Source organism: Mytilus galloprovincialis, chromosome 4, assembly GCF_965363235.1.
Source record: "Mytilus galloprovincialis chromosome 4, xbMytGall1.hap1.1, whole genome shotgun sequence".
Taxonomy (NCBI): domain Eukaryota; kingdom Metazoa; phylum Mollusca; class Bivalvia; order Mytilida; family Mytilidae; genus Mytilus; species Mytilus galloprovincialis.
This window is the reverse complement of record NC_134841.1, coordinates 26,360,927-26,375,266: the sequence shown is the minus strand read 5'-3', so window position 1 is coordinate 26,375,266 and position 14,340 is coordinate 26,360,927. Positions and strand designations below refer to the sequence as shown.

General features: G+C 32.6%; 1 protein-coding gene across 1 annotated transcript; it reads left to right on the top strand.

The window, feature by feature from the left end:
• The first annotated feature begins 3,080 nt into the window (after nt 1–3,080).
• On the top strand, nt 3,081–8,287 carry LOC143071715 (matrilin-1-like). Its single transcript, XM_076246215.1, has 6 exons — nt 3,081–3,113; nt 3,615–3,705; nt 5,232–5,537; nt 6,194–6,472; nt 7,782–7,846; nt 8,211–8,287. Exons 2-5 carry the CDS (start codon nt 3,636–3,638, stop codon nt 7,832–7,834), a joined length of 708 nt encoding a protein of 235 aa, XP_076102330.1. The 5' UTR covers nt 3,081–3,113; nt 3,615–3,635; the 3' UTR covers nt 7,835–7,846; nt 8,211–8,287.
• The last annotated feature ends 6,053 nt before the right edge of the window (nt 8,288–14,340 follow it).

Genomic DNA, 14,340 nt, shown 5'->3' with positions numbered 1-14,340 from the left:
TAAAACAACAAAACACGCAGAGGAAAGCCATGCACGAGGCCCTTATTTGAGAGGAATATATCTACATGATTACAAATGGTTTTATTTAAGTGTCTGAAAGAGGGACGAAAGATACCGGAGGGACAATCAAACTCATAAATCGAAAATAAACTGACAATGCTATGGCTCAAAACCAAAAACACAAATAGACAAACAGTAGTACACATGACACAACGTAGAAAACTAAAGAATAAGCAACAAGAACTCCAACAAAAACTAGGGGTGATCTCAGGTGCTCCGGAAGGGTAAGCAGATCCTGCTCCACATGTGGCACTCGAATATTTCCAATCTGTGTCTATTAATTTTGCTATTCTGTAAATATCGAAGTGCAACATCAATGCAAAAATAGTTTGAAATATTAATAATGGCATTTGCAAACATATCTTTATTAACCGTTTAAGTCTAAATAACTTTTCCCCTCTAAATTCTTAAAATGAATAATGACAAAAATTAACAACATATACATGGTAGACAATTTTTATGGTGGTTAGATCCATTTTATTATTCCACTTTTTTTGGATTTTTTTAGTGTTACCGCTGGTGCCCTTGCGTTGAATAAAAATCACACTTGTTGAAAATCTTATACGAAGAAAACTATATGTGAATTATATGTCTTGATAATTGAAAAAAAAGTCACTATCGATATAATATTGAAACGAAACAGGTACATTGCATTAAAAAGATGCACATACGGAGGAGGGTTGGATAATCGTACCAGCTTCACTTCGGCAGAATCATAAAATTAATTAACGGCAAATTCGAATTACAAAATTGCTATCATTTATACCATTGAAAAAGTTAAAAGCGTGTTTGATTGAAATTTTAAGACAGGAAACGTAATTTCAAATCAAATTAAACAACCTATAAAATAATTTGTAAAATAATGGAGAACAAGTAATCTTAGTGCATTCATTTCTTCAAGTATTTTCACATCTTCAAGAAACGGTATGAGAAAAAAAAATGAAACAAGTAAAAAAAATCCGAAACTCAAGGAAATTGCAAAACGAAAGGTTCCTTAACAACTGCAACATCAAAAGCTCAATCACATCAGACAAATTGAAATAACTGTCATATATATTTGACTTTTCCTTCTGTTTCTATGTTTGTTGGACTTCGTTTTTGGTGCATTTAAGTGTTTCAACTGTTCCGTTGTTATCCTTTTATAGTTGATGTCTTTGTCTCAGTTTTAATTTGTAAATCGGATTTGTTTTCTCTCAATCGATTTATGAATTTTTAACAGCGGTATACTACTGTTGTTTTATTTGATACAGATATTTCCTTATGTAGAAAATAAAAATGGGAGATTAAACCTGTGGTTTTATAGCTAGCAAAACCTCTCACCTGTATGACAGTCGCGTAAAATTCCTTTATATAGACAATGATGACTGAGATGAAAATTGATAATGTGATATATTATAAACCCTGCTATATTAGACCGAATCGTTCAGTTGGATCTTTAAGCTACTCCACAAGGTTAAAGTCAATAAAAAGACATTTCCCGGACACATTAAACTCAAGACAGGTACTTGCTCATACTTTTAAATGCTGTGTGCTAATCGAAGAGGTAGTAAATATCAATTACAGGTATTTGGTTGGACCCAATCGGGGATTTGATCTGACACATCCCGCACTAGAGGCGATCAAGCTACCACAAGAATACCAAGGCGGTCCTCGTTTAAGGTGTTGAAGTTACGAACTCTTTCAACAACACTGTGAGGTCCGTTATTGGCCTGTTGCAAGTAAAATATATAACATTATCCATATTACCCTTTTTCCCAATGGCTGTTTAAATTTTCCGGTATTCGTCCTTGTCCTTGCCAAATAAATTTTCTCGTACTCAATATGGTTGAAATAATTGCTACTGGACGTCAAGAAAGCGAAATCAAATAATACATTAGTTTTTGGTATTTTTAAAGGGTCTCTTTAAATTTGATAAATAAATTAAACACAATATCCAAAGTATTAATGAACACATTACTTATTTAAAGTAAAAAATAAGAAACTTTTGACCATCGTTGAAAAAAAGATCGATTGTCTTGTGGCATGTTTTTCTCTGGCTGTTTATGACGTCTTTACACTAAGTCCATTGGATGTTGGATGTGTACGGATTGATAGTTTAGTTTTAGATGCATGATTTGTTTTATTAGTTGATAGTGGCTTTGAACTAGCAGTCAGATAACTGTGAGTACTCTCAGATCTGTTCCTAGTGTCTTTTTTTTTTCGGGATGTACAAGTACCCGGCCACGTCCACTTGTATTTTTGTCCATCTGATGAGTTAAGCCTTTTTCAACTGATTTGTATAGTTCGTTATTATGTTGTACTGATGTACCACTGTCCCAGGTTAGAGGGAGGGTTGGGATCCCGCATACATTTTTTTACATAAATAAGGCCGTTAGTTTTCTCGTTTGAATTGTTTGACATTGTCTTATCAGGGCCTTTTATAGCTGACTATCCGGTATGGGCTTTACTCATTGTTGAAGGCCGTACGGTGACCTATAGTTATTAATGTCTGTGTCATTTTGGTCTTTTGTGGATAGTTGTCTCATTGGCAATCATACCACATCTTCTATATTAACCCCGCCACATTATTTATGTATGTGCCTGTCCCAAGTCAGGAGCCTGTAATTCAGTGGTTGTCGTTTGTTTATGTGTGGCATATTTGTTGCTCGTTCATTTTTTTATATAAATAAGGCCGTTAGTTTACTCGTTTGAATTGTTTTACATTGTCTTATCGGGGCCTTTTATAGCTGACTATGTGGTATGTGCTTTGTTCATTGTTGAAGGCCGTACGGTGACCTATAGTTGTTAATGTCTGTGTCATTTTGGTCTCTTGTGGACAGTTGTCTCATTGGCAATCATACCACATCTTCTTTTTTATATTGTGAGTAATTTCGCATAAATTTCCAGAACTACAGTCATAATAATTGCTGTGAAAAGCCAAATTTCCAAGTATCCTACAAAAAAACATCCTGAAACTCGATACACTGTTTTGTGACGTTTTATGTACATGTAACTATATATATGACTTTGTAACATATTGCTGTAGTTGTCACTGCAGTAGTGTGACAGTCAACGTAAGTAGCGTGAGTAGATACAGCTTGTTTTATTCTTTCTTTAAAAAAACATACTGATTGATTTGTTTTTCCGTATCGTTAACTATTTAATTGACTCTCAGACAGAACTCCTGTTAAAATCAAGTAAATAAATGAGCTTTTCTATATGGTAATTTGTGTCTCCTTACTTTTCCACTAATAATTCAATATTTACAATGATAATTATATTAAGTTCTGTTAGATGGTACACACAAAGCTATACTAAAAAAAAAAAAAACAAAAACAAAAATAAAAAAATATATCAAAAGTTGTCAAAAATCAAAATGAAAAATACAATAACCATAACACTCCCCTTACAAAAAAGTAAAATAACAAAAAGACCGCTGTCATAAGAAAATTCTGAAAGTCCCTACTCCCGAGTAAAATAGCAAAATCAAAAGCTCAAACACATCAATACCAGATTTTGTTAAAAAAAAAAAGCAACACCTTCATTTTATTCTAATTCAATGTTTTATTTTTTAGCAAGTTAAACAGCCCATCACAATGAGGATGTTAATAGGAACCATACTATTCATGTTATTGCATGTCATCACAGTTGAAGCTAGAAAAGATAGTAAGTGAAATATAAAACCTTTTATTCTGTAACTGTAGTTATTTCCTAAATTAGAAACACAGCTATATTTTTTGCAATGTCAATTTCATCATGGATCGCCTTTTCTACTACCAAAGGTCCATTTAGGGATGACAATAAGTCTAAAATTTGAAAATGTGTTAATCTAAGTTGCAGTATAAAACACATAAGGTCAATGTCAGAAAAATATAAACTTTTTTGTTTTCGGCACAAAAATGGGGAAGGTATCGATAGAAAATAAACTCATCATAGATGCCAGGATTTGAAAATCCATATACATGTATATGCCAGACGCGCGTTTCGTCTACAAAAGACTCACCAGTGACGCTCGAATAAAAAAATGTTGAATAGGCCAAATAAAGTACGAAAGTGAAGAGCATTGTGGACCAAAAAATAAAAAGGTTTTGTAAAAAACAGCTAAGGTAATCTATTCCTGAAGTAGAAAAACCTTAGTATTTCATAAATTCTAAAATTTTGTTAACAATTAATTTAGAATTAATTTAGAAATATAAACATACCTCGCCCTTAACGAAGTTTCTCAGCTTCATTCAAAAAAGTTTATATTTTTCTGACATTTACCTAATAATGAATAATTTTCAAATGCCATATTCTTATTTTATCCGAGAGTCTATAAAAATTGAGAAAAATTTCAAAGCCACTGACAATGAATTACCTAAGAGACAAACATATAAAAAATACTCTATATTAAAATTCTTTCATCGTCAAAAGTAGGTCATCCTCCATTTTTTTTTTTATCAAATTTGAAAAGGGAGTAATTTTCAAACAAAAATAATATAGGGTTATTGCATGAATATTGGGGAATATTGTCCCGAGTAGAATTCTATATTGCACGAGCTTGCGAGTGCAATATATGTTCTACGAGGGACAATATTCCCCAATATTCATGCAATAACCCTTTTATTGTATAGCAATATAATATTTGACAGTAAAAATTGGTTTAAACTAAGATTTAAACGTTGATGACGTCATGAATTTTGAAAATTTATTGCATTAGTGCAATATTATACAATTACTGTCTTTTGATGAGGTAAATATGCGGTTTTATTGACTTTTGAAAAACTGATATTCACTGAGGCCGACGGCCGAAGTGAATATCAGTTTTTCAAAAGTCAATAAAACCCCATATTTACCGAAACAAAAGACAGTAATTGTTTTATTCCATATTCCGAAAAAAGAAAATGTATTTAATGACAAACATATACCAAAACAAATTTTTACACGAAACATTTTACCATAACGTTGCATGTAAAAGCGCGTGACGTTTAGCGCGGTGAATAACACTTTCTCAGGTGAATATGCTTTTTTATTCAAAATCCAATTCATATAGAGAAACCTACTAAAATAATACCAATATGGAATAATATCAGATATTTGATTTGGAATCCAATATTTCAATATACTATATGTAGTAGTATATGCCATTTACATTAACCGAACATTTCCTCTTAATTATTAGAATTGTACAATTTGAAAACTTTTTTTTTCAGGGTGTGAAGGAAAACGAGACATTGTTTTTCTCTTAGATATGTCAGGAAGTGTTGGCAGAAGCAATTTTCAAATAATGCTGAATACTGTTGCAAGCATTGCAGATAATTTTTACATTGGACCTTACAACACTCAAATTGGAGTAGATGTGTTTTCAACGTCTGTCAAAACCTCAATAAAGTTGAAGGACTATAACAACAGATACTACCTTGAACGTGCCATTAAAAGAATCAAGTATCAAGGAGGTTTGACAAATACTTACCGTGGACTGAATCATGTTCGATATAACAGCTTCTCATATAGATATGGTATGTTGTAAAATATTTATGCATACATGTATCTGTTAAAATAAATAAAAGATATGTATACAGAATGAATATTGTGTGTCAAATACTTTGCATGTCGCGAAACATATTTTACTTACACGTACTTTTCTATTAAGATATATATAACAATTTCAATAGACCTTTGTCTTTCTTCCGTCGCAAATAAAACAAAAATGGTAAAAAATGAGATGGTAAACATGATTCTCATGACTTATTTACTGGTACTATACCAATTATCTGTTGGAGTACCAATACCGATGAGAGTTTCAACCTAGTAGTCAGTACTTTGGCAAACAATATAATTTGATTTAAATTTCAAAGTCATATGCGTAATTGTGTTTAAACTAACGTTATTAATTGCCGAAATCAAAGTTGACCTCAAACGATTTAAACTGTTTATCAAGACAGTTTGGTTTTTGTGCTCTCAACCTTTTCTTAATTTTTGACCTGCTCAACATTTTTCCAGGCACGCGTGTCAAGCGCACGTTTATAATCAACTTTGTTTAAAAATACAGAAAAGTGTTATCATACAATCAAAAATAATTATACACTTTGTAATTACTGTTATTTTATTGCTTTGCACAATTTCCCACAAAAATAAATTCTTTGAATGACAAAGTCTTAATTATTGTCTGCAGGACATAGATATCACGTACCACGAATTGCTATTGTTCTTACTGACGGAAAATCTCAGCATAAAGGTAAAACTTTGAACGCAGCTCGGAGCTTGAAGAATGCTGGTGTCAAAATATTTTCTGTGGGCATAGGCAGTGGTATTGACTGGAGTGAAGTTCACGGTATAGCTTCTACTGGTCGGAAAAGAGCTGTTCATAGAGGATGGTCTGCAAAGGTGCAGAATTTCCGAAAATTATCCAAACCTTCCTTCAAACATCGAATTACGGAAGTTGCTTGTAGTGGTATGTTTTGAAATCCCTTATATGGTTTTAGTATATTTCATAATAATCAGAAGAAACTTAATTCTTAATTATCATCTATCATTCAATATAATGAACAGACACAGCGTACGAAAGCACCAATACTTTGATATGAAATTAAGACGCTTATGTTTTCTTAATCGGTCAACAACACATTTTTTAATCATACATTTAATGAAGTTTAATTACATTATTTAATCTTAAATTCTAATTCGTAAACTCAAACGAACATAAAATATTTATCAAATAACCACAAACTCTTACATGGGAGACGCCACTTGCAGAGACAAGCGCACATTTTATTATAAATATGAGTATAATATTGTGGAAAATTCATATAAATACACAGGCATTACACAGATTGTACATGTACTAGTTTCCCCATACTAGGGGTCAACAAATCTAAAAATAAATAATATAATTATGTTTTGGCAAAATGCTACTGTACACTTTGACTGCAATGGCTCGAATGACTCTGAACCACCTCAGTTTACTCGCGTATGAACTCAATATCCCAATCGAACCGACCTTACTATAACTAACCTATAAACAAACAACAGTTTTACATATTCGAATTTTGTACAACTTTGGTAAATACATAAAGTTACGTTTCATAATTCAAACGTAGTTTTACTCAGGCTTCCAAGTCCGACGGTATAACAGTTTGCCATATACGGTTTCTGCCTTTTTTTATTTACATGTGTTTTTATAAATACATGTAATAATTGAACATTAAAAGAATCACAGGAATCACACTTTTTACACTACAGTGCAACAGACCATTAGTAATCAACAACACCCAACTCCTCGGAAAATTATTTTCAAACAAAGATGTATGTGTATGTACAACGTGGTCCAGATAACCTGTCCGGTACAACACAATATGCTGTGGGTTTAAACAAGTTTTACGTGCACAATGTCTATCATTTAGTTTAGAATATCCGAAATATTTTATGTACGTTGCTCCCCTTTCTGTCGGGCCTGCCGGATAAAGGTCATTACAAGACTGATGTTCACTTGTATTGTGTCCGTATGTTTAACATACCTTCCGATGTATACACAAATATCTGAGCATGTCAGATAATAAGTTACATCATATGTATTAACTTGAAAAACAATAAATTCGTCAAATTGTACATCAAAATGTATGAAAACAATATTGAGGGTATGTTTTGTCTAAAACATGATCAAATCAAAGTTATGGTAAATGAAGTTTAATTACTATTATCTCTATTTAAAGATTTAAGGATGTATGTAACTACTGTAAACAAATGTATGTAATTTTTTATAGTTGGTTCCATGATCAAGCCACATGATAGATTTGATGGACTCATAGTAAATTAAATTAAAAAAAAGGTGAATGACTTTTAAAAATTATGTGTTGCTGAAGCTTCCTTTAAATCATCTACTTGCAAACTGTAAATCATATAATATTTATATATTTTCCAGCAAGCTACTATCAGATATGTTAAAGGAGAATACTATAACATTATTTGTATTGGTTGTATTATCTTATGACTTGTCTTTGATTCTGCAACGTATTGAAAAAGTGATATTTGTTAAAGAAGTGTATCATAACAAATTATTTGAAATTTCTGTAATTGAATTAATCTTTCTATTTGGAAAATTCCGTAACACAATCTTGAAATTGTTGATTCCATGGGTATCAAAGGTACCAGGATTATCCATGTATATTATAAAGTTATGCCTTATTTTTCAGATCACATGTACCAGCTTCTGTATGACGAGACAAAACTGTATTTCTGATATCAAATAAAATTTGCAACCTTTTATAAACTTGTGATTCTTTATTAAATTTAAAAGCTTTGAAAATATACTTTCCCCTGTTACAGTAGTAACTGTTAGATCCTATCAAAGAGGGACGAAAGATACCAAAGGGACAGTCAAACTCATAAATTTAAAACAAACTGACAACGCCATGGTTAAAAATGAAAAAGACAAACAAACAACAGCACACATGACACAACATAGAAAACTAAAGAATAAACAACACGAACCCCACCAAAAAACTAGGGGGATCTCAGGTGCTCCAGAAGGGTAAGCAGATCCTGCTCCACATGTGGCACCCGTCGTGTTGCTTATGTCATAACAAATCCGGTAAATAGTCTAATTCGGTAGGTCACATTCATGAAAGGGAAGGGGATTGTAGTTACGACGTAAGGAACATATCCGATATCATCTGTGAAATGGTTATTTCATAACGGTCAACCAACTCGTGATGGCGTCCGTAAAACTTACGAAGGGATGATTTCATCTTCTTCATTGAACTCTTGATTTAATAGCTTCCTTGTGAGCAGCAACCCTCTATCAAGAAAATAATGATAGGAAATGCAAGCACAGGAATATCGTATTAATTGGGAGATATAAACCCCGTATGCAGGTGCTACTGGAATGTTGCTACTTAGAAATGGAAAGTTCACAATTGGAAAGCTGAAATCATCTCTTTTGTCGTAAAGTTTTGCTTTCAACCGACCCTCATTGTCAATTTCTAGATGTAAGTCAAGATATGAGGCCGACTTAACTGTATCTGTAGTATCCTTTATCTCTAGCTCGATCGGATAGATGCGTTCCACATAGTCACCAAATTTTGAATTATTTAGTGAAAGAACATCATCTATATAGCGGAAAGTAGAGTTAAAGGATATTGCTGACTTCTTATCTTTCTTCATAAGAAGTTCCTGCATGAAGTCAGCCTCATAATAATAAAGAAACAAGTCGGCAAGTAGAGGGGCACAGTTTGTTCCCATTGGAATGCCGACAGTCTGTTGAAAAACACGTCCTCCGAACATAACAAATATGTTGTCAATCAAGAAATCAAGCATCTTGATAATATCAGTTTCAGAGAATTTTTTGTTTGAATCAGAATGATCCTTTACAAAGTAGGATTTATCCCTCCCTAAGACAAGATACTTGTATCTACGTTGGCCATTCTTTTTTACGAAGCAAAGCAATACCAACTCTTTCAATTTGTCTCTTAGTTTGGAATGTGGAATACTTGCGTAAAGAGTAGAAAAGTCAAATGTTTTAATACTGTTTCAAGATGAAAGAGAGTTAGATTGTATGTACTCTAAAAGATCTATGGAATTTTTTTAAGTATCCACATCTGATTCACGTATTTGACACAGCCTTTTTCAACTTTTGATCTTCAGTGCTGTACAACTTTGTACTTTTTTTCGCTTTCGATCTTTTATATCTGGGCGTCACTGGTGAGTCTTGTGTGGACGAGGCGCGTTTTTGACGTATTGAATTTTAAACCTGATGCTTTTAGTTATTCATTAATCATGTGTTTCTTTGTCTAATACGTTCTCCTATTTATTTGTATTGTAGTCCTGTAATATTATGTTGTCATTTCAATGTTGTATTTAACATTGCCATTAAAGTGCGAGGTTTGGCATGCCACAAAACCAGGTTCAACCCACCATATCTTCCTTTAAAAATGTCCTGTACCAAGTCAGGAATATGGCCATTGTTATATTATTGTTCGTTTCTGTGTGTGTTACATTTTAACGTTGCGCCGTTTGTTTTCTCTTATTTTTGAGTGTAATTTCACATTGCGATAAGACGTGTCACGGTACTTGTCTATCCCAAATTCATGTATTTGGTTTTGATGTTATATTTGTTATTCTCGTGGGATTTTGTCTGATGCTTGGTCCGTTTCTGTGTTTGTTACATTTTAGTGTTGTGTCGTTGTTCTCCTCTTATATTTAATGCGTTTCCCTCGGTTTTAGTTTGTTACCCCTATTTTGTTTTTTGTCCATGGATTTATGAGTTTTGAACAGCGGTATACTACTGTTGCCTTTATTATTCACGCCTCCTCTAGAATAGGCAGTTTCACAATAACTTTGAAGCCCGTCTTTGATTGCTGATAAAATAGATGTTAATAATTTAGAAAGAGGTTTCGTTGAGCACTCGGAAGACCCAGCAATATACCGTTGTTTGTAAGGACACTTATGTCGTTTAGGTATCCATACAGTGATGGAAGATCCAGTTTTTCATCTTTGGTTGAAATTTCAAAGGAACACAGAACAGACCTATGATTATCCAGGAATTCCTCTTTGGTAAGTGTCGTGAGGGTATATATTGAGTTTCCAAGTGAATTGTCAATACCTAATTCGTTTATCAAGCAGTTAATGAAATGAGTTTTACACATTTGTTTGGGGCTTTACTGCAGGGACAACAACATATTGGGTCTTTGAGGATTGACGTAGCATGGGCATTGATAGACCCATTCAGTTTCTTAATTCTGATTTGTATCAACGACCTCACTGCCTTAATCCATTCGGAAAGAGTGTCTACGTCTTCCCTCTCGCGCTTAGGCCATTGCCTGGCAAAATCCTCAACTGAATCCATCAAAATTTTAAAGTTGTATTTCCAATTGATTGATTTAGGCTCACGATATTTCGGACCTTTTGATAACACATTTCGTAGAGAAGTGTTATTAACAAGGTTGAGGTCACCGGTAATAACGTGGCCAGCAGGATTATATGTGAATTGGGAACTAGCTCAAGTGCAGTTATTTCATTTTGAAACGAAAACCATGGTTTCTGTTCAAATCTTTAAACAGCAATTGGCATTTATTTAAGAAAAGCTATACATAAAAGTAAATATGTTGTCAAATGGTTAATTATGGAATTTAATATTGAATATAAAAAAAGAAGACACTTATCCACAAGTGACCAATGCATGATGATGTATATGACACTCTGGCTTTTAATAATACACAAAACCAATACACAAAATAGTCAACTAAAAAATGACTCCGGCATCACGAAAATAAAATAATTCAAGAGTTATGATGTATGCATACAGCAACAACAACAACAAATTAAAGCACCAAATTAATGGCTCTTAAATTGGGACCGGAACACAAAGAATGTTGCAGGGTAAAATGTTAAACATAGTTTAGGGCGCTAAATTACTCCGGTTTGTTCCTCGATTTCCTACATTTAAAGTTATGTCATTTATAAGAAATCCATGTATATGTAGGAATATAAGGAATTAAAAGTTAAATAAGCAAGGGATTAATTCAAATTAGGTTGTCAAATATCAAGCTAATTAACTTCAGATAAATATCCATACAACCTAACAAGTTAGTTTTCATAAATATTCAATTTCAAAATATTATTAGTAGAACACATAGAAATGTTTTAACAAAAACATGTCATTAGATATGATAGGAGTGCCAATGACACAACTCTCCATCCAAGTCACAATTTGTAAAAGTAAACCATTATATGTCAAAGTGCGGTCTTCAACACAGCACATTGGGTCACACTGAACAACACGCTATAAAGGATCTAAAAAAATACCAGTGTAAAACCATTCAAAATGGAAAACCAACGGTCTAATAATATATTAAAAAAAAAGAGAAACACTTTAAACCACATCAACAAACGACAACCACTTAACTGCAGGTTCCTGACTTAGGATAGGTGCAAACAAATGCAGCGGGTTTGAACGTTTTAGATACCAACCTCCACCCTTACCTGAAACAATAGTGTTACATCACGACAGAGAAAGACACACTATAGAATATCAATTGAAATGGTTTAACAGTATACACCGAATGAATCAATTTCATCTATGACACAATGTAAATACAAAATCAATAAAATAAGGATGAGATGTTAAACGATATCAGAAAGACAACCATAACCTTAAGTTTGGACAACATGATTTGAATGAATTATCTCATTGAAATTATCGTGTAAATCTATTGTGTTCTATTTTATTTTTAATTCTTTGTTTTAACCTGTTCAGTGCTTATTTCCTCTGTTATGAAATGTTTTTGTCAATTAGGGAATCCATCAAAACTAAATTCAACACAGATTGGTACAAAGTCCCAAAAGATGGACTTCACTTGCACAATGATGTTAAAAGTATCAAAGCACCATAATCATTATTTAAGCAATAAAAAAAAATATCCCTGAGGAAAAAATATCCAATACAGTATGTTTAGATATGAGCATTTGTCCATAAATTAAAAATCAACCATATTTTAGTCAGTCGTGATGTATGTTTTCAGTTTTGAATGCTGGATCCCAAATACTGTCAGATTAGCCTAAGGTTTTATGTCTGTATGGGTTGCTTACACAACTTTGTCATTATAACGAAATTATAAACAACTGTCATATAAGTGGGAGGTTAAGCTATAAAACCAGGTTTAGTCATCATTTTCTTCAGGAATAGCCCTGTACCATATCAAAAATATGACAGCTGTTTTTCACTCGTTTTCGTTGGTTTATTATGTCTGATTGTGCAGATTGTTTTATTCCCCTTTTTGAATTTACATTCAGTTGGAGATTTTTTTACTTTTCTTTACTTATATACCTAGGGGTATATATGCTTTACCCCACCACATTCTTTATATGCCTGTTCCAAGTTAGGGACTTGCAGTACCAGTGGTTGTCGTTGGTTCATGTCAAATATTTTTTTCGTAAATTGTTTTATATATTCATTATTCAGACTGATTTGTTGATGTTCTTGATATTAATAAAGACGATTATACTTGATTAATTTGAAGGATATGTTGGATATACTTAGACAAGACAGCAATACAATTCGATTTGTCGTGAATTTATTTTCATTGCTAATCTATATTTGAACTTAATTTTGAGTCAACAGTCAATTATCATTGAATTTCATCGAATTCAATATAATTTAAACATTACAAAACATGTAAAATATTAATTTCTAGCAACATCAATTTCTATGAAAAACGAGGCAACAGCCTGCAATAATTAAAATCTATATATAATTTTGGTATAACACAATGAACATTGTAAGTGAAATGTCTAAGAAACAATGTATACGCTATGACCAGTAGTAAAAGGTCGAGGAACTCTCTTTTTTTTATCGCGTGGTGATGATATATCTTAGATTTGACACATATATTTTATATATTTCCTCTTCAATGGAAATGCCACAATATATACGAAATTTTACTTGTGGATCTTTTAAAAAATTCAAATGAAATCAATATGCCATCAATGATACGTGAACCGAAAATGGAACGAAATTCAGCATGATCTTCGACTCGTATAAAAACTACATGTGTTAGCTTAATTATTCAAATGAACCATGCATAAATAGTTAAAGAAAAGGGTATAACAACATACATTTGTAAGGTCGATTGCTGTTTCGCCACAGCTATGAGTCCCAGTAAGGACTCAAACGCTCAATAATGTTCGAGAAAACAGAGAATGCACTTTGATCTGGTGTGTACTCCTTCCCAGTTGGTGTGTATATAAACTATAAATAGAAATGTTTTTGAATTGCCGTGCTTTGTGTTTGTAATAAACTTTTTTTTTATATGTTGGGTAATGCTTGTACAAGACAGAAATAAGATTTGATATGTCGAAAATTAATGTTTTAGTTAGTACGCAAAATTTAGTCTTAGATCTATTTCACAAGGTCAAATAAAATAACTTTGAAGTCCATCGATTTTTTGTAGATATGAAAATCATAGAATTTTAAATCACAACAACATCAATTTCGGAGAAAAAACGAGGAACAGCTTGCAATTAGTAAACTTAATATTCAATTGCAGTCTAAAAAACAATGTAATTTTCGGAGCACCTGAGATCACCCCGATTTTTTTGGTGGGGTTCGTGTTGCTTCGTCTTAGTTTTCTATTTTGTGTTTTGTGTACTCATATTTTTCTGTTGGTCTTTTTCTGTTTTAGTCATGGCATTGTTGGTTTATTTTCCATATGAGTTTGAATGTCTCTCTGGTATCTTCGCCCTTCAGTTGAACGTATTGCAAACAATAAATCTTCGAAATAGGAGAAAATTTAGCACGAAGAACGGTATTTTCAGGATGCTCATTTA

Bases quoted from the DNA above. Each gene is read 5' to 3' on its own strand.
- LOC143071715 (XM_076246215.1), top strand. From the start codon at position 3,636: ATGAGGATGTTAATAGGAACCATACTATTCATGTTATTGCATGTCATC. The intron at 5,538-6,193 runs GTATGTTGTAAA...TATTGTCTGCAG, and splicing joins CAGCTTCTCATATAGATATG to GACATAGATATCACGTACCA. The intron at 6,473-7,781 runs GTATGTTTTGAA...AATTTTTTATAG, and splicing joins TACGGAAGTTGCTTGTAGTG to TTGGTTCCATGATCAAGCCA.